This window comes from Pelobates fuscus, chromosome 13 (genome assembly GCF_036172605.1).
Source record: "Pelobates fuscus isolate aPelFus1 chromosome 13, aPelFus1.pri, whole genome shotgun sequence".
Lineage (NCBI taxonomy): Eukaryota > Metazoa > Chordata > Amphibia > Anura > Pelobatidae > Pelobates > Pelobates fuscus.
Genome location: NC_086329.1, coordinates 34,187,580 through 34,211,282, shown reverse-complemented (window position 1 = coordinate 34,211,282; position 23,703 = coordinate 34,187,580). Strand labels below are relative to the sequence as shown.

At 36.4% G+C, this 23,703-nt stretch overlaps 1 protein-coding gene across 1 annotated transcript in view; it reads right to left on the bottom strand.

Annotated features, from left to right (window-relative positions):
* Positions 1 to 1,849: 1,849 nt before the first annotated feature.
* Positions 1,850 to 23,703, bottom strand: part of SLC25A29 (solute carrier family 25 member 29) — a 42,338-nt gene continuing 20,484 nt past the window's right edge. Inside the window, exons 3-4 of the mRNA XM_063440104.1 lie at positions 4,552 to 4,635; positions 1,850 to 4,061 (exon numbers count right to left, since the gene is read on the bottom strand). Of these exons, the coding sequence (XP_063296174.1) occupies positions 3,318 to 4,061; positions 4,552 to 4,635 (828 nt within the window). The 3' untranslated portion in view covers positions 1,850 to 3,317. The remainder of the gene's footprint in view (positions 4,062 to 4,551; positions 4,636 to 23,703) is intronic.

The following is a 23,703-nucleotide window of genomic DNA, read 5'->3' as shown; positions in this document are numbered from 1 at the left end:
ATTTTGTGTTTCGGATTTCAATTTGCTACACTGCAGGGTTTAGTGAATGAACTCCAGCCTGTGAATTTGTGGCCAATTCTCCATTTGTTTGAATGTATTTATTAATGGACTCGTTGGCATTAAAAGTTTTGCTTTTATAGAGCGGTACATTTGAAAAATGTATCATTTACTTTACTTCCAGATAACTACAGACATCTGACAAAAAAGTGTCAGTCCCTGGGACTTTACATGATATTGCCAACCCAACATGCTTAACTGGTTTTCATGCCATAGCCACAGAGAAGGGTTCTTTCAGCCCCACATATTCATCCGGGCATCTGAAGGAATGCATTAATGTGTACTCCTATTTCCCATACTTCAGACTGAACTTGACATCAAAAGGAAGCACTTTTGTTCCTAGGTGCTCTTGGCTGCAAGTGACTTTTACCCTTTTTTTTTTTTTTGATGCCCAGGAGATATTATAGGGTTTACCATCATTTAGAACAGAAGCAATCACAATAGCTAGTTTAATTTATTAACCACTTAAGGACACATGACATGTGTGATATGTCATGATTCCCCTTTATTCCAGAAGTCTGGTCCTTAAGGGGTTAAAGGGACACTATAGTCACCAGAATAACTACAGCTTATTGTATTTGTTCTGGTGAGTAATCATTCTCCTCAGGCTTTTTTGCAGTTAACACGGTCTTGAGCGAAAAGGCAGTGTTTACATTACAGGCTAGTGATAACTTCACTGGCCACTCCTCAGATGGTTACTAGAGGTGCTTCCTGTGGCATTGCTGCACACTGGAGTACTGCCATTCTGGGTCTCCACCCTCTGCCTGGAGACACTTAACTTTCCTCATGGAGATGCATTGTTTCAATGAATCTCTGCGGCGATTCGGATTAGCCGGGGCTGTGTTTGAGTTTGCTCTGCCTCCTTAATAATTGTGATTGGCTCACCTAATCACTTCTGCTGATGTCAGGCATGCAGTTCAGGAGCAGCCTTAGTCTGCAAGTCAGGATCATGAGCCAAAGCTATATCGATGGTTCATCAACAAAGTCCTCAAGTACCCCCTACCAATCCAGGATTTAGGGATACCCAATTTTATTTTTTTAAAACACACGGTAATCCATAAATCATGGAGTGGTAGGGGGTACTTGAGGACTGGGTTAGGAACCCCTGTTTTAGACAATTCCTTTAACTAAAGTTCTATTTAATAAAACTGCTTTATTTAAACCATGATTTGTTTAGATTCTTACATTCATAACATTTCTGATCTACAAAGTAGGTCAACCAGTAGGTCAGTGTCAGCAAGTATCAGGCAAAAATGGTAATGAGCATAGTTTGACATAATTACTATTAAACATTCATGTGTCTTTATTTGGGTTTTAATTCAGAATTCCCCTTTTCAGTAAATAAATCCCTTATAAGTTCCATTTGCTCTGGATGGTACAAAATGTAAAACAAACAAAACAAAAACATTGTATATAAAATAAATATTTGAAGATAGTATTCAACTATATCTCAAATATGTCATCATAAAATAGATTACTGGAAAGCTCGATAATGTGACCTATTAAAATAAATATACTAGTTAATGTTCTATGAATGAGCAAATATAATTGTTATATTGTGTTTATAGCTATACACAATCAAAGGAATGGAAAATAGCTCAGAAGCATCGCTTTCAGGCAATACAGAAATTGTAATGTAACATTTACCATTTTAGCAGCTAAACACAATACATCGCACATTAGAACACTTATAAATAGTCCAGTGTATTGTGGGCTTGGCAAGTTCATGTTAATGTTATGTATATAATACTAAAAGCCAGTATTTGGATTTTACTGAACTAAACTTAAATACTGTCACCAACTGGTTAAACATGGCTGGCATTCCATTATAGCTAAATGGATGCAGACTGATAACCTAATGCTTTACTCATGGTCTATGACCTTTGTCATGTACACCATCCTAAATCTGGTCAATGGCATTTTTTTTAACACTATATAAAGTTTGTAGCTGATGGTTAGGACATTCTGGCATTGTAACAACTGATGGGATTTATAAGCCAAGGTTTGTAATCCTAATATCTCTTAGTATCTTATCTAAATGTAATTCTTGCCTATCTACTATTGACATTTAAAGGGACACTCTAGGAACCAAAACAGCATACTGTAGTGGTTATGGTGTAATGAGTGTCACTTTAACCGCCTAACCTGAATGCCTCTAGCACTACATTTAAAACTCACCCAAAACCTCAAACTAAAATTTAGTTCTTTTACAAACCCCATCAATAGAGTCAATGACAAAATGGTAGCTCTGATATCTCTTTCCATTATTATCTATGCTTTGCTTGATATACAAAACTAGCATTATACAGTTCCATTCACAAACTAGCTTCGAACAAACTAACATTTTCTCCAGCAACTTGTTATAAAGTCATTTCCAGTGTATCGCATATACAAGTTTTTTTTTTGTATAGTTAAACCCTTTCATTAATTTTTTTCCCCTCTTGCTATGAACACCTATTTAAATTATATATATATATTTAATTTGTACAGTACAATTGGCAAACAACGCCAATATATTTTACAGGATAAAAAAAAATTAAAATCACTTTTATAGGTAACTGGTCAGATATTAAAGTAACAGTAATGTAGTGATTACACTTCAAAAAGCCTGGATATATATGCACAATGTGTAGATTCTAAAACAGGCTGTAGTAACTAACCAAGCTCTAATCCGATTGGCTGCTGCAGTCACAATATACCTTTACTGGGTTTGGTTTATTTTTGTGTATTTCTGCAGATGGTTTTTTTTTCTTCTCACTGTAAATGCCCACCGGACGATGCTCATAACGTTAACATGTGCGTGTCATTTTATCACATAAAACTCTTGAAATGTAGGAATTAATCATCACCAATATTAAATATATTTTTGAAAACATAAGTCAGAGATTGAAATAAGTGTGCCTTTATTTTCTTCCTGGGAAGCATCAGTTGGATGTTCAAAAATTGTTTCCTTCCCCGCTGTCTCATTTTATACAGATTTTCTTACCCAACCTTTAGCACACTCCTTCAAAATTTCATAGGAAAGATTATCTCCAAGTCTACAAAGCCAAAACTCATGGATCCAGTCTGTGTGCCCACTAATGGGCAGTTGTAGGGCATGGATTAGAATAAGGCCATCGTCTATTATGCTACTAATGAGATGAAAGCCTGATTAGAATGGATATAAACTGATTATACATAGAATTTATGTACATAAAATTTACACTGCTCTCATATAAAAATATCTCTAAAAGGTTTGTGTTCAGACATACTGTCTGCATTCACATGCTGGTTGGTTGTTGGATAGCCGGTCCAGCTTCACATTCATTTAGATTGGTCTCCCCTCTCATGTACATAAGAAAGAGAGTAACCGTTGCAAACGTAGCAGCATTGACAGGGAAGGCTCGAAGCAGAGTGGATGTCAGGCCTCTTGTAAATACCCTCCAACCTTCAACCTTGTAGCTCTTTTTAACACAGTCTATGATCCCGTTGTAATGGTTGACTCCACCAATACCATCTGCTTGAAGTCGTGATTTTATCACGTCTATGGGGTACGTGGAGAGCCATGAAACAATCCCGGACATACCTCCAGCAAATAGCAACTTGGGGATAATTAAACTATCGTTGATTTCACAACCAAGGTATCTTGATAAATAATCATATGTTAAGAAATAAAATCCGAAACTTGGGGTCTCCCTGAAGAAGGTGGTCACCATCCCTCTGTTAATACCTCGCCATCCCTCCTTACGGTGAATTTTTACCAGGCAGTCCAGCGAATTTTTGTAGTTTTTGGATTTTGATTTGTATTCACCAGTGCCTTGCAGTTGCATTCTGGTTTTTGCCAATTCCATGGGGCAACAGATCACGCACTGAATAGATCCGGCTGCTGCACCAGCAATAAACTGGTTTAATGGAGTGTCCTTTCCCAAGTATCGTAAAGTGTTACCTTGTACACCAAACACAAGAGCATTGATGAATGTGAGTCCCATCATAGGTGACCCCACTCCTTTGTACAGTCCCATAGTCTGTGGAAAGAAAACAAACATTAGAAATGATTTCAGACATAGGTTTGTATTTGCTGTAAATAACACATTGCTGGGAATTAGCTCCTTATATTGTAATTCTATTTGATCATCCCAATGCAAAGTTTGGCATAGTGTGGTTACACAGAGTGTAATATGCAAACTGTATTAATACCAACTGGTTTATGGTTTACAATAACACAGCATGATTTCAATTCCAGAATTTACTTCTGGCTTACAGAAAATATGAAGCAGACAATCAATACAGCATTGATTTAGGTTGGTTGCATTTTTCTGTAACTTTCTTAAATTATTAATCTAAAACTAAGAGATTGCTGTAGCATTTAAATGTATAACGGGCAAACCGAATAATTGTTTTACATGCATCTCTGAACATGCTTCTTCTATGCATGTCTTTTATAGCTAACGTTTACTGACAGAATAAAGTTATTACATTCAAACTAACTGCAAGACCTTAAGACATGCAACTTACAGACTCCTGCTTGATAATGGATTGGAAGCAATGTATTGTCCCACGATACAAAGGCTTCGACACATCCTGAACCTGGAGTCTCACCTGCAATAAAAGAAATCATGGATTACGTTTCTGAATAGCCAAAGTGGTGCATTAAAGCTACACATGTGCCCGTCCTCTTCAGGATAATTTACTAAAGCAAGAATTGTCAGGAGTTCAAAGACCATTTCAAATCTTAAATAGCTGAACTGGGGGAAAATAATAAAAATCTACATTTAAGCCTTGTATACTTATGGTTCGGTTATTTTGGTCTAGAGTTTGAAATTTGCTTTAAATTCTCAATGATTCTCACTTTAGAAAATACCTTGTAAGCGTTACATAGTTTAAGAAGAATATATAGCTTTATCGAACAGCTAATAGACAACTACAGAGTATACACCACATAGAGTGTCCTGGCACAGTCTCTCAATTAACATTTTTTACAGACAGACATAAAATTAGGGCTTTTACCAGCCCCCGGAGACCACCCCCTTCTAAGCCACACTTATAATAAAGAAGTGTTAATTCTCTCTGGTTAATTCCATCCAACCTAGATTGCACTGATTGGCTGAAAGTGCTCGGTTAACCTTCTGCCAATCACCACCATTCAATTTAGAGACTTAATTGACACCAATAGTGGGAAAGTGTACATTTTACGTTATCCATAAGGAAGAAGTGCGGCAATATAGTCAAGAAGACCTCCAGTTTCTGCTAAACAATTTGACATTACACCACTGCAGCCAACTTATAGAATTATAAAATTACCATTTCTATTTGTACGAATGTCCACTACAATACAATAAATATTAAAAGACATAAGTGCAAGGAAAAACCCAAAAAACAACAAATCAATAATTGTTTTGAGCAATTTAAAAAGACTATTTCACAAGCCAATCTCTCATTCAAGATTGTTGAATAAGAGACTCGGGCAGTGATGGGCGGGCGGTACGTGACGTAAGCACGCGCGCTCCGGGGACCAGGAAGTGAGGCGGCAGTGAGGCAGAGGGTCAGCATGGACACCGTGCTCGACGGCTTCCAAAACTGAAGCGGACGAAAAAACCGAGGCAGGCGGGGGCGACCACAAAACCATCTACAAGCTACTGGAGGTACCTGGGCTTCTTAATTAGAAGAGCGATCTCTGCATCGATTTGAGGGGAATGTGAGGTACGCTGGAGACAGGAACAAGGGAGGAAACTCTAAGTGGAATTTAAAGTGAAAGGAAAATAAAGGGGGAAAAAGAGAGGCAAGAGGAGACTACAGGTTGGGGACAGAGAATACCTGTGAGTAAATTGAGAGATATTTACTTATTAGCAATGTATTTGCACTTGTTGCGCTACTTGCCGTGACAAATAATTGATATATATTCAAAGACATAGTTATCTGCTATCAATCTGTGATAATCACCCGCTGACACAAGCAGGTCCATTGAATAAAAAAAAAAAAAACAATTACTTGAGAGCAAACTAAGAGATATCTATATATCTGCAATCTACCTGCACCTGCTCTCTTGTCTCGGCTGAGACAAATAATACATACCGATTTAAAGATACAGCTACCTGCTAGTGATTTTGTATTAGCTATCTGCTGCACAAATAAGTTATTCACATTCAAAAGGTTAAAACCTTTCCAAACATAAAAGGCCGGAGGGGACGAAGACCATTTCAACTATACAATATAAAACCCCATGCGAAAGAACTTAATTATAAACGAGCATTATTTAATACAAAAAAAAGCAGCGTATTATATGCTTGAAAATAAAGCTTAAGCTAAATTAAAGGGGCAAACACATCAAAATAAATTTTTTTTTTTTTTTTTATCGAAACTGAAGCAGTAGACCCAGCAATACACATGGCTCCCAAGAAGGAGAAAGCCCTAAACACTGAGAAAAAGAAAGCAACAATTGGTACATACTATTCCCCCAAAATGGCACCTATAGAACTAGAGAGGCAACGTAAATCTTTGCCCATAGAAAATGCTGAACTCTCTGCCCACCAAATGTCTAATTTATCAGAAGACGACTTTCCATACCTGCCAAAAACCTCACAGGGAATGACGCAACAACTATTAACTCAAATGCTGGATAATCTACATAAAAAAATTAAAAACGACATTGAACAAAATACAAACGACCTGAGGTCAGAAATTTCCATCCTTTCTGAGAAATTTTCAAGTCAGGCAATTATATTACAAAAAGTTCAAGATGATTATGAACATATTAAATTATCCAATATCCAATTAGAGAAGAAATTGCAAGGTATCGAGACTAAAATCACAAATTTAGAAGATCGTTCCAGGAGAAATAATATGAGAATCAGAGGCATACCAGAATCAATAACACAAGAAGAATTATGTTCTTATCTGGACAGCTTCTTCTCATATATTTTGTCCCCGCAGAGTCTGGGTCCTGAACCCTTTGAAAGATTTCACAGATTGCCCAAACCAAAGGAAATTGATAATTCTCATCCAAGAGATGTTATAGTTTGCTTTCTGAGCTTCCGGATAAAAAAATGTAATTATGCAGAGAGCAAGGAAAAAGACCCTGGATACTGATGAATGGAGACATCTTAAAATTTTTCAGGACTTATCCCAAAAGACAAGACAAGTAAGAAAAACTTTTTCAGAGGAGACGGCAATTCTCAGAGATATGGACATACGATACAAGTGGCTGTTTCCGACAGCAATTATGGTCTTCTTCAAGGACCAATCATACATCTTTAGAGACAATATGGCACTAAAAGAGAAACTGATAACCTGGAAGCTTATTCCAACCTCAAATTGAAAACTTATTTCCTTCTCCTTCTCTTTTTTTTTTTTTTGTCACATAGCACAACGATTTACACTAAATAAGGAGGAAGGGTAAAAAAAAAAACAAAAAAAAAAAACTCACAATATAGATTAGTTGTACTTAAAAGAGGAGTATCATAAAGAAAGAAAATGATCATTAAATTGCACAATTTAAAAATATATAAGTAAGATAAATGCACAAGACAATAAGTCTCCCTAGATTAGTAGCACTTGAAAGCGGAAAACATAAAAAATGAAAAGGAGTATTACAATGCACAATTTTTAAGAAAAAAGAAAGGAAAGGAGAGAAAACTCGTAGAAATATGTATTATCTTTTTTTTTTTGCAAATATATCTTTATTTGATTTTAAAAAATTTTCTCATCATATCAAAACATTATTTCATATAAACATGTAGACAGTTTCGACAATATTAGTAGACATCCAGTCCTCCAAACTAAATCATTAAAACATATTTCACAGTTCATTCATACATCATACCTCATGCATTCTTACATTTGTGGGAGTAGGCAGCAAGTTACAATAGAATTTAAACATACAAAGTCATTTTTATCTATTAAACATTTCTGTGTATACATCACAAAAGATTACTATTGTTGCACATTAGTTTCTAAGAGTTTTAAGCACTTTTTCCCCATTTCATATTTCTGTACACTATCCTTCCTCTTAAAAAGCCCTATCTCGTTATTAATCTGAAGTTTTAATTGTTTCTCCCAGTGTTTGAACTCAATTGTCACGGAGCTCTTCCACCCCCTAGCTATCAATATCTTTAATGCCATAAAAGAATGGCAGACCAGAAATTGTTGGTATTTTAATAACTCTGGCCATTGGAGGTGTAAGAGGGCCCTTACTGAAGATTGTTCTATAAGAATTTTGTCCCAAACATACAATTTTCTAAAAACCTCGTCCCATAATCTCCTAATTAATCCACAACTCCACCAAATATGGACAAAACTTCCCAAATTGCTTCCACATCTCCAACATATTTTAGATTCATTGTGATCAATTCTGTTTAGTCTCATTGGCACTAAATACCAACGATAGCAAACTTTATACTGAGTCTCAAACAATATATCGTTGTGAACATTTCTTTTTAACTGTATCAACATATCCCCCCACTTTGTTGGGTCTATTTTTATATTGCATTCTTTTTCCCAACTTTTTATTTGTTTAGACCTTATATTTTTGGGGGTCGCTCTTATAAGGGCGTAGCATTTTGCCATGTTTTTTCGAGTACTATTATTTCCAAAGATCTGTTTTATGAGGATACTACTGTTTATATTACTCTTAGCAAGTGATTTATCCAAAAAGGATTTTATTCTTAAATATCGAAAAGCCTCATCCTGAAGAAGACCAAATTCCCCAGACAGAGTTACAAAATCTTTGATTCTATCTCCTATTATTATATCGTCCAAAGTTTCAATTTTCCTATCCTTCCAAGAGTCTAATTTTAAGTCTGGCAATAGGGCTTCTAATATTTCTATTCTCATAAACCCAAAAATGCTTCCCAGGATATTTAATTTTTTTCTAATCTTATTCCATTCATTCAACAAATAGTCTAGAATTACACTGCTGACTTCTTTTTCAATTCTTTTGGGTTGCCAGATGTACCTAGTCAGTTCTTTACCATTTAGGGCTCGGGTCTCTAAGCGAAACCAGCCCGTTTTTTCAGAATCTTTTTTATTTAATAACTGAGTGTGGAATATAATAGAGGCCTCGTAATGGCTTATTATGTTCGGGAAGTTTACCCCTCCCTGCTCTGTATTATTTGTTAATTGAACTAATCCAATCCGTGGTTTTTTCCCCTTCCAAATAAAGTTTTTAATTAGCCTCTGTGTTATCTCCAGCCATGGTAGAGGAATTTTTAACGGAACCATTCTAAAAAAGTATGTCCATCTAGGCACTATGTACGCATTAATTACTTTTATCCTTCCTAACCAACTCAGAAACAAGGGGTTCCATTTTTTTAACGATATCCCAGTGGATTTCAAAAGCCTAGTAAAGTTGATCTCCACCATTTTATCCAAATTCTCCGATATTGTTACCCCAAGATATTCAAAACTCCCCTTCGCATCCACAAAGCTATAAGTTTTCAAAAATTCACTTTTCCACTCTTTGCTACAGTTTTTAAATAAGACAATCGTTTTATCTGAGTTTATTTTATAATTTGAGATAATGCTAAACATTTCTATTTCTTTTATCAAATTATCAATTGATTTAATTGGGTCTATTAGAGTCAAAATGGTATCATCAGCGTACATACTTATTTTTAGTTCTCTATCCGTAGTTGGTACTCCCCGGATATCCGGGTTCTCTCTTATTCTGATTGCAAAGGGTTCCATTGAGAGAATGTATAAAATGGGTGAGAGTGGACACCCTTGCCGTGTGCCATTTTTCAATGGAAACCAGTCTGAACATAAATCCATGCCCACTACCCTCGCCATAGGATTTTGATAAATAGAGCCTATTGCCGACAGCATCCATCCATCTATGCCCATTGCCCTCAGTACTCCCATCATATATCCCCACCCGACCCCGTCAAAGGCCTTTTCTGCATCCAATGACAGGGTCAGGAGGGGAATTCGCATTCTATCACTCCAATCCAGAACATTAATCATTCTTCTAATATTAGTGCTAGCTTGTCTGGTTGGGACAAACCCTATCTGATCTCTGTCTACCAATTCCATAATTATCCTTTTCAACCTATCTGCCAATATAGATGAAAATAACTTTGAATCGACGTTGATAAGTGATATCGGGCGATAATTCTTTAGATCTTGCGGATCCTTATCTTTTTTGTGGATAGGGATTATATTTGCTTGTAATAATTCTCTAGGGCCTGTACCTTTCAGAGAGATTTCATTATATGTTCTAGTCAAGTAATCTGCCAATATATCTCCATAGACCTTGTAAAATCTATTAGTCAGACCATCTGGGCCCGGAGTCTTATAGTTCACAAGTTTTTTAATTGCACCTGTAAATTCCACAATTTGTAGAGGGGCATTTAGCATTATTTTCTGTTCTTCCGAAATCCTCGGGAACCTAATCTCCCTCAGATAATCGTTTATAGCTGCTTCTTTTGATTGATTTGGTAAATTATACAACTTTTCATAGTATTTTTGAAACGCCTTAGCTATTGTTTCTGGTTTTCTACAGATTCCTGATTCGGTTCTAATACAACTAATCCTATTTTTCCCATTTTTTGTATTTTTAAGTTTTTTTGTTAACCACTTATTAATCTTATTATTGTCGTAATAAAAATTGGATTTCATCCTCTCCAGATTTTTCTCTATTCTTTCTTTCTCCATTTTTTCTATTTTCATTTTAATCTCAGAGAGTTGCTTGAAAGATTCATTACTTAAAGATCTTTTGTTACTTCTGGCCAGCTTATAGTACTCTATATATAGTTTTTCTCTGGTCAGACCTCTATCTCTTTGAATCCTTTTCTTAAGTTTAATCAAATACCCCCGTACCACTGCTTTAAATGCGCACCAAATAGTGGTTATCGGGAGTTCTTCTGAGATATTCTCACTAAAGTACAGTTGAATCAGTTCTCTAATTTGTAACTGATCTTTACTATTCTTCAAAATACTGTCGTCTAAACGCCAGGTCGTCTTAGATCTGTACTTTTTAACGTCAGTTATAGAAAAAATTATATAGCTATGATCTGACCAGACATTCTCTTCTATATATATGCTTTTTATTTGTTCCACTAAATTGGCTTCCCCCAACAGAAGATCAATTCTGGAAAGTGAAGAGTGTACCCTTGAGAAATGTGTATATTCTCTTCCCTCTGTGTTATATACTCTCCATATATCCAATAAATTATTTTCTAAAAGTGAGTTTCTCAAGTTCCTTGCTTGATTTATCAAATATTTAGTTATGGGTTTATTATTTTTTGTTTTTTTATCCAAAGCTGTATCCACCACACAGTTGAAATCTCCTGCAATAACTAATAATCCTATCTTGACCCTTTCTACCTTTTCCATAATCTCTTTAAAACATTTAGTGGGTAGTACATTTGGGAGGTATACATTTACCAAAGTGTAAACTTTCTCCTCCAACTTACATATTACTATCTGGTACCGTCCTTCTATATCTATATCCTCATATATAATTTCTCTATTTATTCTTTTTGAAAGGATTATGGCCACTCCTCTTTTCTTTTTCTTACTCAAGGCTGCTTGAGAGATTATCTCATATCCTTCATCGTTCCATCTAGTCCTATCTTCCCGTATCCAATGTGTCTCTTGCACCATCGCTAGATCTATTCCTTTTTTTTTTAGCAATCCTCTCATCATAGCTCTTTTATATGGGGTATTTAGCCCCTGTACATTTAGTGAGATACACTTCATGGTTTATGTTTTCCTGTAACATCTATTCCTGCTGCCCTCTCTCCCATTTCATTCACACACGTCTGAGCTCTCATAGTACAGAGTAGCCCATTCCCAAACATTCTTACTTGTTGTTTCAAGAGATAATAGAAATTAATCATCTCTTCAACCTGTAAGCCTTGACAATATCTTATGTCTAGGGCTAAGGTCTATCTCTGACCTTAAAGTGGTAGCTACACAGGAGGAATCCGAGCAGAGCAGCCAATCTTTCTCCTTCCCTCTGTCTGTCCCTCATACTGGGCAGAGAGAGAAGGAGGAAGAGAGGAAAAAAAAACAAAAAAAAAAAACCCTTACCTCTCATTACCCCCCCCCCATACTAATTATTTATACTCTTCCATAAATCACTGATTCTTCTCACAGGACTTTCAGCGAAAACTGTATATTTTCCCTTGGTATTTAAGTGTTCGTATTGTTTTACCCTTAGTCCCTCAATTCACCTTATCCATACGAAATTTTTTATTCTCGTGTTCATTTATATCCCCTGCACAGCACTCCATCTATTCTCTATTATATTTAAACAAATCTCTTACTAATTTATCTATTTTTTTTTATGTATCCCATATCAAAATATCACGAACAAACACCCCTCCGTGTTATACAGTATCATTATAACCTTCAGATTATTTATGATATCTCCTGTGCAAACATCTTCCCTTAATCCCGGAATGCATCTTCCCACTCCATTAGTGAAAATATACTGTAAATCTTAATATTTGAATACCTTGTTACCTCTTATACTTATAAAAATTACCTCTCCTATTTTATCCGTAAACACAAATTCATTCATTTCTATCCCCTATACCAAACTCTATCTATTGTGTAGTTATATTTAACCAAACTCTTATTGATTTATCTCTTTGTGTATCCCTTATCAAAGTATCACACTCAAATTCGCACCCCTCCGTATATACAATATCATTTTATCCTTCTGATTTTTGTGATACCCCCTGTACAAAACCCCTTCCCTTAGTCCTGAAATGCATCTCCCCCCTCCATTAGTGATTTATACTGTTATTCCCAAAAAATTCCTTTTAAATTATATCCCATCATTCATCTATTATATGTACATTAATAATCTCCTATTAATTTATCCATGGGATAATATGTCCCATACACAATTTCATATTCAACACTCTTGTCGGGGGAGAGGAAAAAAAAAAAAAAAAAAAAAAAAAAAAAAAAAAAAAATCCTTCCTCTCTCCCATCTCTTATCTCTTTCTCCCCTCCTCTTCCCCTTTTTGCCAAAGTTCTTGCGTTTTCTCTCCTCATCATTTAAATTGTTGAGCTGTCCAATCTTCTAATTCTTTTGGGTTCAGAAAGACTTTCCTTGTATCGTTCCAATTTATTGTAATGGCCTTTCCTGGTCCCCATCGATATCCGATGTTTCTTTCTTTCAGTGGTTTTAATTTTTCAAAATATCTTTTTCTCTCCATTCTTACTGCTCTGGGTAGATCTTGATAAATTTGGATATCTTTAAATTTATCCTCTTCTGAGAATTTTTTATTTCTTATTGCATTTATTATTTGCTGCTTGACAATCAGGGAGTGGAGAGTAACCATCGTGTCTCTAGGATAAGCATTCTGGATTCCCTGTGGCTTCTTAATTCTGTATATGTTTTCCATACACACTGCCGAAACTTGAGTTTGTAAGTTTAGTGCTGCAAACAGCCCGTTCAAATAGTCCTTGATTTTATCGTGAGAGATATCTTCTGGAATATTTTTTATCCGTATATTTTTAGCTCTCATTCTCTCTTCCATCATATTTACTCGATCTTCTAAACTGTTTATTTCCACCTTTATTTTGGTTTGTTCTTCTGTGATTAGATTATAATGGTTAGTTATTTGTTCTTGAAATTCTTCCACTTTTACTATTTTTCTGTTAATTTCTTCCATTTGCCTTGTCATTTGAGCTGTGCTATTTTCTAATTCTTTTTTGAAAATTTCAGTTTGATTGTCCAGGCTTGTTTTTATAAAATCTTGAAAATTGGTTATTGAAACTCTTTTATCTTCAAATGTTGATTCATCCAGAAAGGATAGTTCCTCATTCTGTTTATTATGTGGTGAAAAAAAGTTAGAAGCCACTTTTTCATTTTTGTTATCTTTTTTGACCTCCTTGGTTTTTTTTGAGATCTTTGGCATCGCCATCTTTGTTTACTATTGTGTCAAGGGGCCCTTATCCTTTCCACTTTCACTTTCTCACCAGCTTCTTTTCTTTATCTTGTCTTGAAAACAATCTGTCTTTGTATTCAATGTCTCTGGTCTTGGCTTTATTGGTCTTTGACCTTTATGACCTTTATGCTGTTTTTTTTTCTCCCCCCAATTTCTTGATCCTCTTGTCTCCACGTTTTGCAAGAAGTCTATTGATCCAATGATCCAATTAGGGATCCAATTAAAGGTCCAAAGATACAAGTGATGTCAGTCAGGGAAATCAAACGTTATAAAATTCACATCTATGATCTTACAGTTCCAACATATATATTTTTTTTAAGTGGTATGTGCCACCTTAACAAGGACAAACCAAACTGGAGCACCAAAAATAGCACCAAAGTAGTAAATTATTTACCAAGTGAGAGTTAAGCTGTAAGCTGTTAGATTTCTCCTCATCTGTTTCTCAGACAGTTAGCCATCAAATCTTGTGGTCATAACCTTTCCATTCTGTTAAACCACTTTATTAAGCCACATATATTTGCTTATATATTGCTGTTCTCTAATAAGTTGTTAGTAGCAAAAAAAGGGAACAAACCAAAAAAAAGGTTACTGGATTTGATCTATATTTGCAGTTCCAGATTCCGAAAGTTATATCATTAAATGGTATCGGCCACGTTGCAAAGTGAACCGAGCCACATAATAAGCCACATAAAAATCGCTGCACTTTTTTACCAGCTACCGCTCCGGTATACGTCTGGCTGTCCGGTTATAAATCCACATAACATTGGTTGCCATAATTAGTATATACCCCAATTCTTCCTCTCCTTGTAGTTATGTGTCCGCATTTCTCCGAACAGATACCAGGCAGCGCTGCTTCTCAGTTCCCCGACAGGCTCAACACGGGCTCAGCACAAACGCCATTTCCTCGTGGCTGCTCCTTCCTCCGATACCCCCATTGAGCTCCACCTCCTGGTGCGTGCGTACGCTTACGTCCCGCCGCACTCCGTCATTCCGTTGTTCATGGTATCTGCCCTTTGCTGGCAGCTTATCGACCAGAAATATGTATTATCAATGCACTTTTTTTTTTTTTTTTTTGTGTCACAAGGAAAGAGAGTAAAATGAAAAGGAAAAGAAAGGGTTAATGGAGGAAGGAGAGGAGAGGAAGAAGGGATAAAGGGAAAGGGGGGAACACACTTAAAATATGTATATCACTAAAATTAATATGAAACATGCATTCACTTTATTATGTAGTTAAAGTAGAATCAACCTAGAGGAGAAAATAGGAATTACATGAGGTGGGAAAGCTAACAGAGGATATCTTGGATACAATAACAAAAACATAAAGGAAAATGCCCTAGATAAATTTAGATAACTGCATAAAGGTTCAAATAAGGAGTAATCTGCAGATAAGCTGCGGGGTCAAAACAATATGATTGAAAAATAATATGGCAGCGTCTTCTGCTGAATAGAAAATAAGGCCCATTATCCTGGTTCGGAGTCCTGCGACGGCAGCAGGTTTAAATATGAGGACTTCACATAGAAGTTCTTCATATAATGAAATGAATGTTCAAGTAGATTGTGTGATGTGGAGCTTTCTCCGGAGGCCAGATATTAGATGGCCGAATGGGGAAGACATGAGAGGATTTGTGAGTTGGCTACTATCTGAGGGGAGGTTAGAATGGAGGAGGGATTGGGGGAAACAGTGGCTAGATGTCACTTAATATATTATCTATTAATGCAAGGGGTTTAAACTCAGGACAGAAAAGAGGATATTTGTACAAATTACTGATGGATAGCAAAACGGATATTGGTTTCGTCCAGGAAACACACTGGGTTAACTCCATGACTAAGCTATGGAACTATAAAAAATATCAAGTGGTCCATAGAGCTGATTTGATTGGAAAAAATAAGAAAAGAGGAGTAGCAATTTTTTCAAGTAGTCTGAAATATGAGCTTGTTTATGAGGAGGCTGACTCTGGTGGCAGGTTTTTAATAGTAATAGCTCGAATCAACGATATACTGTATACCCTGGTAAATATTTATGCTCCAAATCAACTTCCATATAGATTTTTGGAAAGCTTATTACAAAAGGTTGACCGCGTATCGTCTGGAAGCCTGATTATTGGTGGGGATTTTAATTGCATTGTAGATACCAAGGTAGATAGGAATAGAAGCAAGCCGGAGAATAAAGATGAAAGTCAAAAAATAGGATCATCAATGATGCAGACCTTTCTAGCAAAAAACTGCTTATATGACTGTTGGAGAACACTAAACCCAGAAGCGCGAGATTATACGTTCTATTCAAATGTCCATCAGTCATATACTAGAATCGATTATTTTCTGGTTAGGGCTGGCACTTTGGATCGAATTAATAAAGTGACAATTGGACCTATAACATGGTCTGACCATGCACCAGTATGCTTAGTTATAAAGAATAATCCCGAATATAAAAGCAGAGACAGATGGAGATTAAATGAAACTTTATTAAAATCAGAAATCAATATAGAAGAACTGAGCATTCAGGCTAAAGAGTTTTTTGAAAATAACGATACTGGGGATGTCTCTAACGCTATGTTGTGGTGCACTTTTAAATCATATATGAGAGGATGTCTCATTAAATTAGGTGCCAATATAAAAAAAAAAAGAAAGGAAGAGAGCTGAATGAGCTTAATATTGATTTGGCAAAATTGGAACGTATACATAAGACTACTTTAGATTACAATACCTTGGAGGATATTAAGGAGATTAGGAAAAAAATCCTAGTAAAAAACCAAGAGAAAATAAATAAAGCATTGCTAACACTAAAGCAAGGATGGTACTATGGAAACAATAAAACAGGGGAAAATCTTACAAATAAATTAAAAAATAAAAATAAACTTCAATCCATAAAATATATAATAGCCGGAAATAAAAAATGTATTTCGCCAACTCAAATAGCCAATGCATTTGAAGAATATTATAAAAGTCTATACAATTTAAAACATAAAGACCCGTCCGAATGGGAAATACAGCAGTTCTTGGACAAATTAAACCTGCCAAAAATAGCTACGGAGAAACTAAACCAGCTAAACATGCCATTCTCCATACAGGAGATCAGTAACACCATCAAAGCACTAATAGTTGGTAAAGCCCCAGGTCCAGACGGTTTTTCATCAATTTTTTATAAAAAACTTAATGACATAATTTCCCCATATCTATTGAAGGCATTTAATGAATTCGCCACTCACAAAGCAATTCCAGCAGAAATGCTCCAGGCTTCTATAATGCCAATCCCTAAACCAGATAAGGACCCAATATATACGTCAAATTATAGACCAATTTCTCTTATTAATTTAGACATCAAAGTCTACTCAAGAATTTTGGCTGATAGACTTAAAAGAAATATACCAGATATTGTACATATTGATCAGAGCGGGTTTGTAGAAGGTAGAGGTACGTCTGATAACATCAGGAAATTATTGAATGTTTTATACCATGCAAGTCATAGTTCGTCCCCTTTTGCCTTGGTTACCCTTGATGCCGAGAAGGCCTTCGACCGAGTAAATTGGAAATATCTGGAAGAGGTCTTGAAGGCCTTCGGCATAGATGGTCTATATAAGGAATGTACAATGGCCCTATATAAAGATCCTCAAGCCAGAGTCACAGGATTTATGTTTCAATCGAACTGGTTCCCAATTAGAAATGGGACGCGACAGGGTTGCCCTTTGGCACCCCTCTTATATATCCTTTCTATAGAGCCATTGGCAGCTGCGATTAGACAGAATGAGGGTATCAGCGGGTTAATGGTGAATACAATGGAGAATAGAATTACACTTTACGCAGATGATGTTCTATTGTCTCTTACGGACCCTATCAGATCTATTCCAGCCACATTCAGACTTATTAAAGAATATGGTAAAATTTCTGGCTACAAACTAAATATAAAGAAAACACAAATTTTGACAAAAGGTTTAAGCAGGCCCGGGGAAAATATGCTTAAAAAGGAATTCAATTGTGACTGGGAAGTTAGAAATATAAAGTATTTAGGGGTAAGACTATCTTTGGAACTTAGAGAAATTGGAGAACTTAACTATACAGAAATCGCAACCCAATTTAGGAATACTCTAAAAAATTGGAGAGGGTTAGAATTGTCCTGGTTGGGGAGAATCGAAGCAGTAAATTCCTATCTACTTCCTAAATTGACATTCTTATTTGGAAATCTCCCGTTGAGAGTGTCCCCCCAGACGATACGCGGTCTTCAGAAACAAATAACAGATTATATCTGGCAGGACAGACGACCTAGAGTGTCATTGGAAATCTTACAGAGACATTGGAGGGACGGGGGAGTATCTTTTCCGAATGTACAAAAACTATACATGAATAATATGGTTGCACACTTAATCAAGTGTGATAACTTTACAATACCAAGACCAATTTGGTTAGATATCGAAAAATCGGATTTTTGTAATATCGAACCTCTATTCCTTTTGTGGTGCGATAGTGAATTTGTAAAAAATATAAAATCCAACAATCCGATGAACAACACAATGATTTATATAGTAAAATATCTAAAGAAAAAATATGGCACCAACCACATATCAAGAAATGCTCCATTAACATGCTTAAAATTTTATATAAAAGATATAAACATCCAAGAATGGGAAAATTGCGGAATTGTAAGATTTACAGAACTGTTAGAGGATAACAAAGTATTGTCATTCCCAATATTACAGATTAAATATAATCTTCCTTCTAAAGAAATATTTAATTACTTAAGAATAAAATCTTTTATTATGGGAAAGACTTTTTCAGAAACCTCTCCAATCGATCAGTTTATATTATCCCATTATAGAAAAAAAATTGCTTCCAGATTCAACCAATTCATAAGGAGACAAAATCAAATTGATAAAGTGTCAGCTATGAATAAATGGGAGCAAGAACTTAAGTTCTCCTTGCCGGTTGAAAACTGGCTTTCGGGCCTACAATTAGTAAAAAGATACATACATTGGGTAAACGTACGGGAAGTATACTTTAAACTAGTATATCGATGGTACCTGGTGCCTACTCGCCTCCATAGATTTCAACCCACACTTCTACCAGACTGTTGGAGATGTGGCAGGGAATTAGGTACATTCTCTCACATATGGTGGGACTGTGAGGAGTTGAAACCTATGAAAATAATCTGGTCTGATTTGGTAAATCTTATTTTGAAAATACAAACGGTTATCACGGCCCAAATGTTCCTGTTTCATTTAGATATGCCAAGGGTCAAGATAAAATTTAAAATCCTAATGATACACATTTTTATGGCAATCAAATTAGTTATGGCTAGAAATTGGAGAACTATGGGCCCGTTAGATTGGCACGAGATTTGTATACAAGTGGATTACCAAGGTAGGATGGAAGCAGGCATAGTAACAAACAAAGTCTCCAAAGAGAAATATGACGAGATCTGGGCCCCTTGGAATAGATACTATAAGTCCTAAAAAATAAACGCCCCCCTCCCCAAATTCCCCCTAAGGCAAGACAGTAGCCTCATGTGGAAGTGTGTGAAAGAGTCTAATGAATGAGCATTTTTGTTGTCTTGAGTATGGACTTTGTAAAAACAATATATAAAAAAGAGAGGAAAAAAAAATGGTCTCAACAATAATATGTCTAATATGTCTAATATTTAATTCACTGTAATATATTGAACCTATTTTTTTTTTTTTTGTAAATGTATTATATGGATGTGGATGAAATTTTAAATGAAAAATGAAATGAAAAATAAAATATTTATAAATATCAAAATAAAAAAATAAAAAGACTATTTCATATTATACTTTCTAAATGTCATCTATATGTAAATGTAGGGACTAATTAACCTGGTAACTTTCTCTTCCTTGTAGCACTATCCTGCATGTTATTTCACATACTATGCTTAAAGGGACACTATTGTCACCAGAACGACAACAGCTCATTGGAGTTGTTCTGGTGAGTATAGTCAGTCCCTGCAGGCATTTTCATGCAAACACTCTTTTCAGACAAAAGGCAGTGTTTACTTTAAAGCCAGGGACACCTCCAGTGGCAACTCCTCCGTGTGCAGCGCGGATATTCAACATCTCCACCCTCTGCATGGAGACTCTAAACTTTTCTCAAAGAGATGCATTGATTCAATGCATCTCTTTGAGTAGATGCAGATTGGGCTGGCTGGCGTTGGGCCCGCCTCCTTGGCGAACCCAGCCAATTGGATTTGATGAGATCCTCTATTCTGAGGATTTCAGGCAAAGAAGCAGACCCGTGTTGCGCTTAAATTTTATTTAAGTATGTTTTATGTGGCGGTTTTAACAATATAGGATTAGGAATAGAGGTTTGTGTTCCTGACCCTATAGTGTTCCTTTAAGGTCTCATTTTTTTTGGCCCTTTAAGTACACATTTATTGATTGCGAAGTTTAGTCTCCACTCGGGTTATACAGAGTGGGGGCTATGAAGGCTTTATGAACACTATTACTTTGATGAATATTAGGACTTTGTCCCAAAACAACTGAAAACTGGTAATGAATAAGGTTTAGAAGTTCCTCTATTCACACAATAATTTGAATTAATGGGACATTGGAAAGAAAGAAAAAGTAGAAATACAAAGCAGATCTGCCTAAAGTAACTTGCTTGGAATCTGTGAAACTTGTGCAGTGAGTACAGCGTTACGGAATTTGCTGGCGCTATATAAATAATAAACAATACGAGGTCAGCTGTTTAGTAAGTAATAGAGTATTACGAATACGTTTAGTAGAATTCCTTGAACACACGCTCCATAGTATTGCTGCATCCAGTTTGTGTTTGTTACACAAGTATATTGCACTTCTAGAACACAAGAAACACACTAAGTGGTTATGGTCCCAGGGGTGCTTTGGTGCTCAGCCCAATATAAGTTGTAAAATTGTTTGACTTTTTACTTGGGGACCTCTATACACCGTTCACTTCCTGCTAGGAGAGTCAAAAGCTCCTGATTGGTCTGTTATTAGCTCTAAACCCTGCCCACCCGTGCACCCATAGACTTGCTCATTGGACAGAGCTTGTAGTGGTATTAGAGGAGGTGACCGGCAGACCGCAGGTAAGTTGTCAAACAGTTTGACTACTTGTATGGCACTGCCAACACCATTACGCTAAAGAACAGTGTAGTGGTTATGGTGCTTGCAGTGTGTACACAGGGCCTGCTACGTGTGATGTGCAGCTGATGTTTGTGTCATTTTAGCCTATAGTTTGAAATCCACTTTGCATTCCTTACACATCACATTTTAGTACATAACTCTCTGTATGTTATTTGATGCATTACACTCCAGGCTCCAGATTTTCCACTCCAGTTACACAGCACATCTATGTATTTGCGAGAACTGTAAGTCAGCAATTTTAAGAACCCCAGTGACCTGCTGATGTAACAACAGGTTACTGACCCCGAATTCTGAACTCAAACCACCTGTTAAAGAATCCACCTCACTCTTTGTTCGACTTGCATGGTTAGTAGAAGGTTTTTTTAAAAAAATGTTTTTTTTCCCAAAAATGGTTTCAAATGGTGACATACAAATCACAGTTTCCACATTGTACAGTAGCTATAATGGTCTACCACCTAATTGTGCAACTTGCAATTGTTCATTTATTTTATCCCAACCCTCTCACCCTTATTTACTGTGTTAGTCTTTATCAACTCTGCGGAGTGTTTTTTTTTTTTTCTCAGGTATTTACTACCTATTAGGTGTTTTCTCATATAATTCCTATGTATTCCATCTCCTGACCTCATTATGTATGCTGGTTCTATTGTGTGTCCCTTTATTGGAAATGCTTTTTTTTTCCCTTCAAACTTTATTTAAAGGGACAATCCCAACCCATAAAGCACTTCAGCCACCTCCCACTGCTAGACAACAGGTCCCGTTACTTCCTGGTTTGGTTAGCTCAGTGGCATTAAACTCAAGAGGCAGCAATAGTGGAGAGCACCTGGCTTGCAAACACTTTTCATTGAGCTGCATTGGAAAGTCTGCGATTGGCCAGCCACAGAAAGTCTGGGCAGGGTTAGAAGGGGAGAGCTTGCAAAGACTGCAGTCGAGACATGTAGCTTTTGCAAGCCGTCTTTATACATACTTCCAATGGAAAACAATGCGTAATTAAAGGCATGCATGTTTTCATTGGGGGTATGTATACTAAACAGTGTTTTTCCGTTTGTAGTTGAGCTTTGGAGTGTTCCTTTACGTTCTTAAATGCATTTGAAGATTCCCTTTCTCTATAAAAACACAGTGATACTCCTTATGGATCGTCCACCTTATGCCATTAATGGCTGCAAGAGCGTTGAAGAGCCCTGTGTGCAATCCAAAGTACACCCTCTATTCATTCTAGTGACGTGAGGAGAAGCCTATGGCACAAATGCACATCATTATAACATCAGTCTCCTCAAGAGGTGGTGAGAGCAGTAACAGAGACTGCATGAGAACATGTACTTTGCAATGCTATTTCAGTCCCTCAGTACTACAGGGGTGTAGGCAAATGATTGTAGACGACTGGAATATGATTTTGAATTGTAAAGAGGAAATGTAAACATATTGTGAAGCTGTGCAGTGGATGGAAGTAGAAACAAACTTATCTCCACTGCAAGTTCTCGATTACTGAAATTACTATCAAGGCCTATATTTTAATGTATGAACCTTTAAGAAATCATTGTGTGTATATATATATATATATATATATATATATACACACACACACACACACACACACACACCTTTTATCTTCAGACTGAAATTAGCCTCGGTTTTTGTAATTTAATAAAGTAACATGGTAATTAACAGTAACCTGGATTAGAAATTGAATCTGCTTCATACTGATCATTTGAGAGGCTTCACCAGGACTTGAAATGTATCGAGGTCACACTAAGCTTAGAATGTTTCTCATCAACCTTGCATTATTCACAACGCTGGCGTTTAATGGTATAATTGTTACTGGTTCATGTAACACCAGGAATCATACATCTAAAGCAGTAATTCTTAAAGGGACACCCCAATGTCCATGACTACTTCACTTTTCGAAGTGGCCATTAAGGAAGGAATCTGCATGTGCAGTGTTTCTGCTCGAAACGCTGCGGGTACAGAGATATTTGCAGGTTTGTACCAGGGATTGGTTGCACAGCCTGCATGCAAGATTTAGGAAGTCTGAAAATCTGTTTTAGGGATGCCTAATGTCAATTATGTGCAAAATCGAAGTCTGTCAGTATGCTGGCAACACTCCCCCTTTCTCTGTGTCCACCATTACCATCTTCCTACACTACCCATCTCAGAGCTTACACATGTGCTCTAAACTGGACAGAACTATCCAATATTCATTGGAAGAAAAGTGGGCATGGAATCCAGTGAGGGGAAGCTTGCCCGCATTTAACGTTAAACCCAAAACTTACCCGGAGTAAAACTGTTTATGGGGGGGGGGGGGGGGGGTCACCTAGTGAATAATTCCAAATAAAGAATTAATTGGAAATTAGAATGAAAAAAGAAGAGGTTTTAACCTTTTAAGAAATAATGTACATGACATTAAATTGCTGCATTATTGTATTTGTTCTGGTGACTAGAATCATTCCCTTAGGGCTTTTTGCAGTAAACACTGTCTTTTCAGAGAACAGTCAGTATTTATATTACAGCCTATAGATACCTCCACTGACCACTCGTCAGATGGTTACTAGAGGTGCTTCCTGGGTCAGTGCTGTATAGTGTCATTCGTGGTCTCCACACTCTGCATGCAGACACTGAACTTTCATCATAGAGATGCATTTATACAATGTATCTCTATGAGGAGA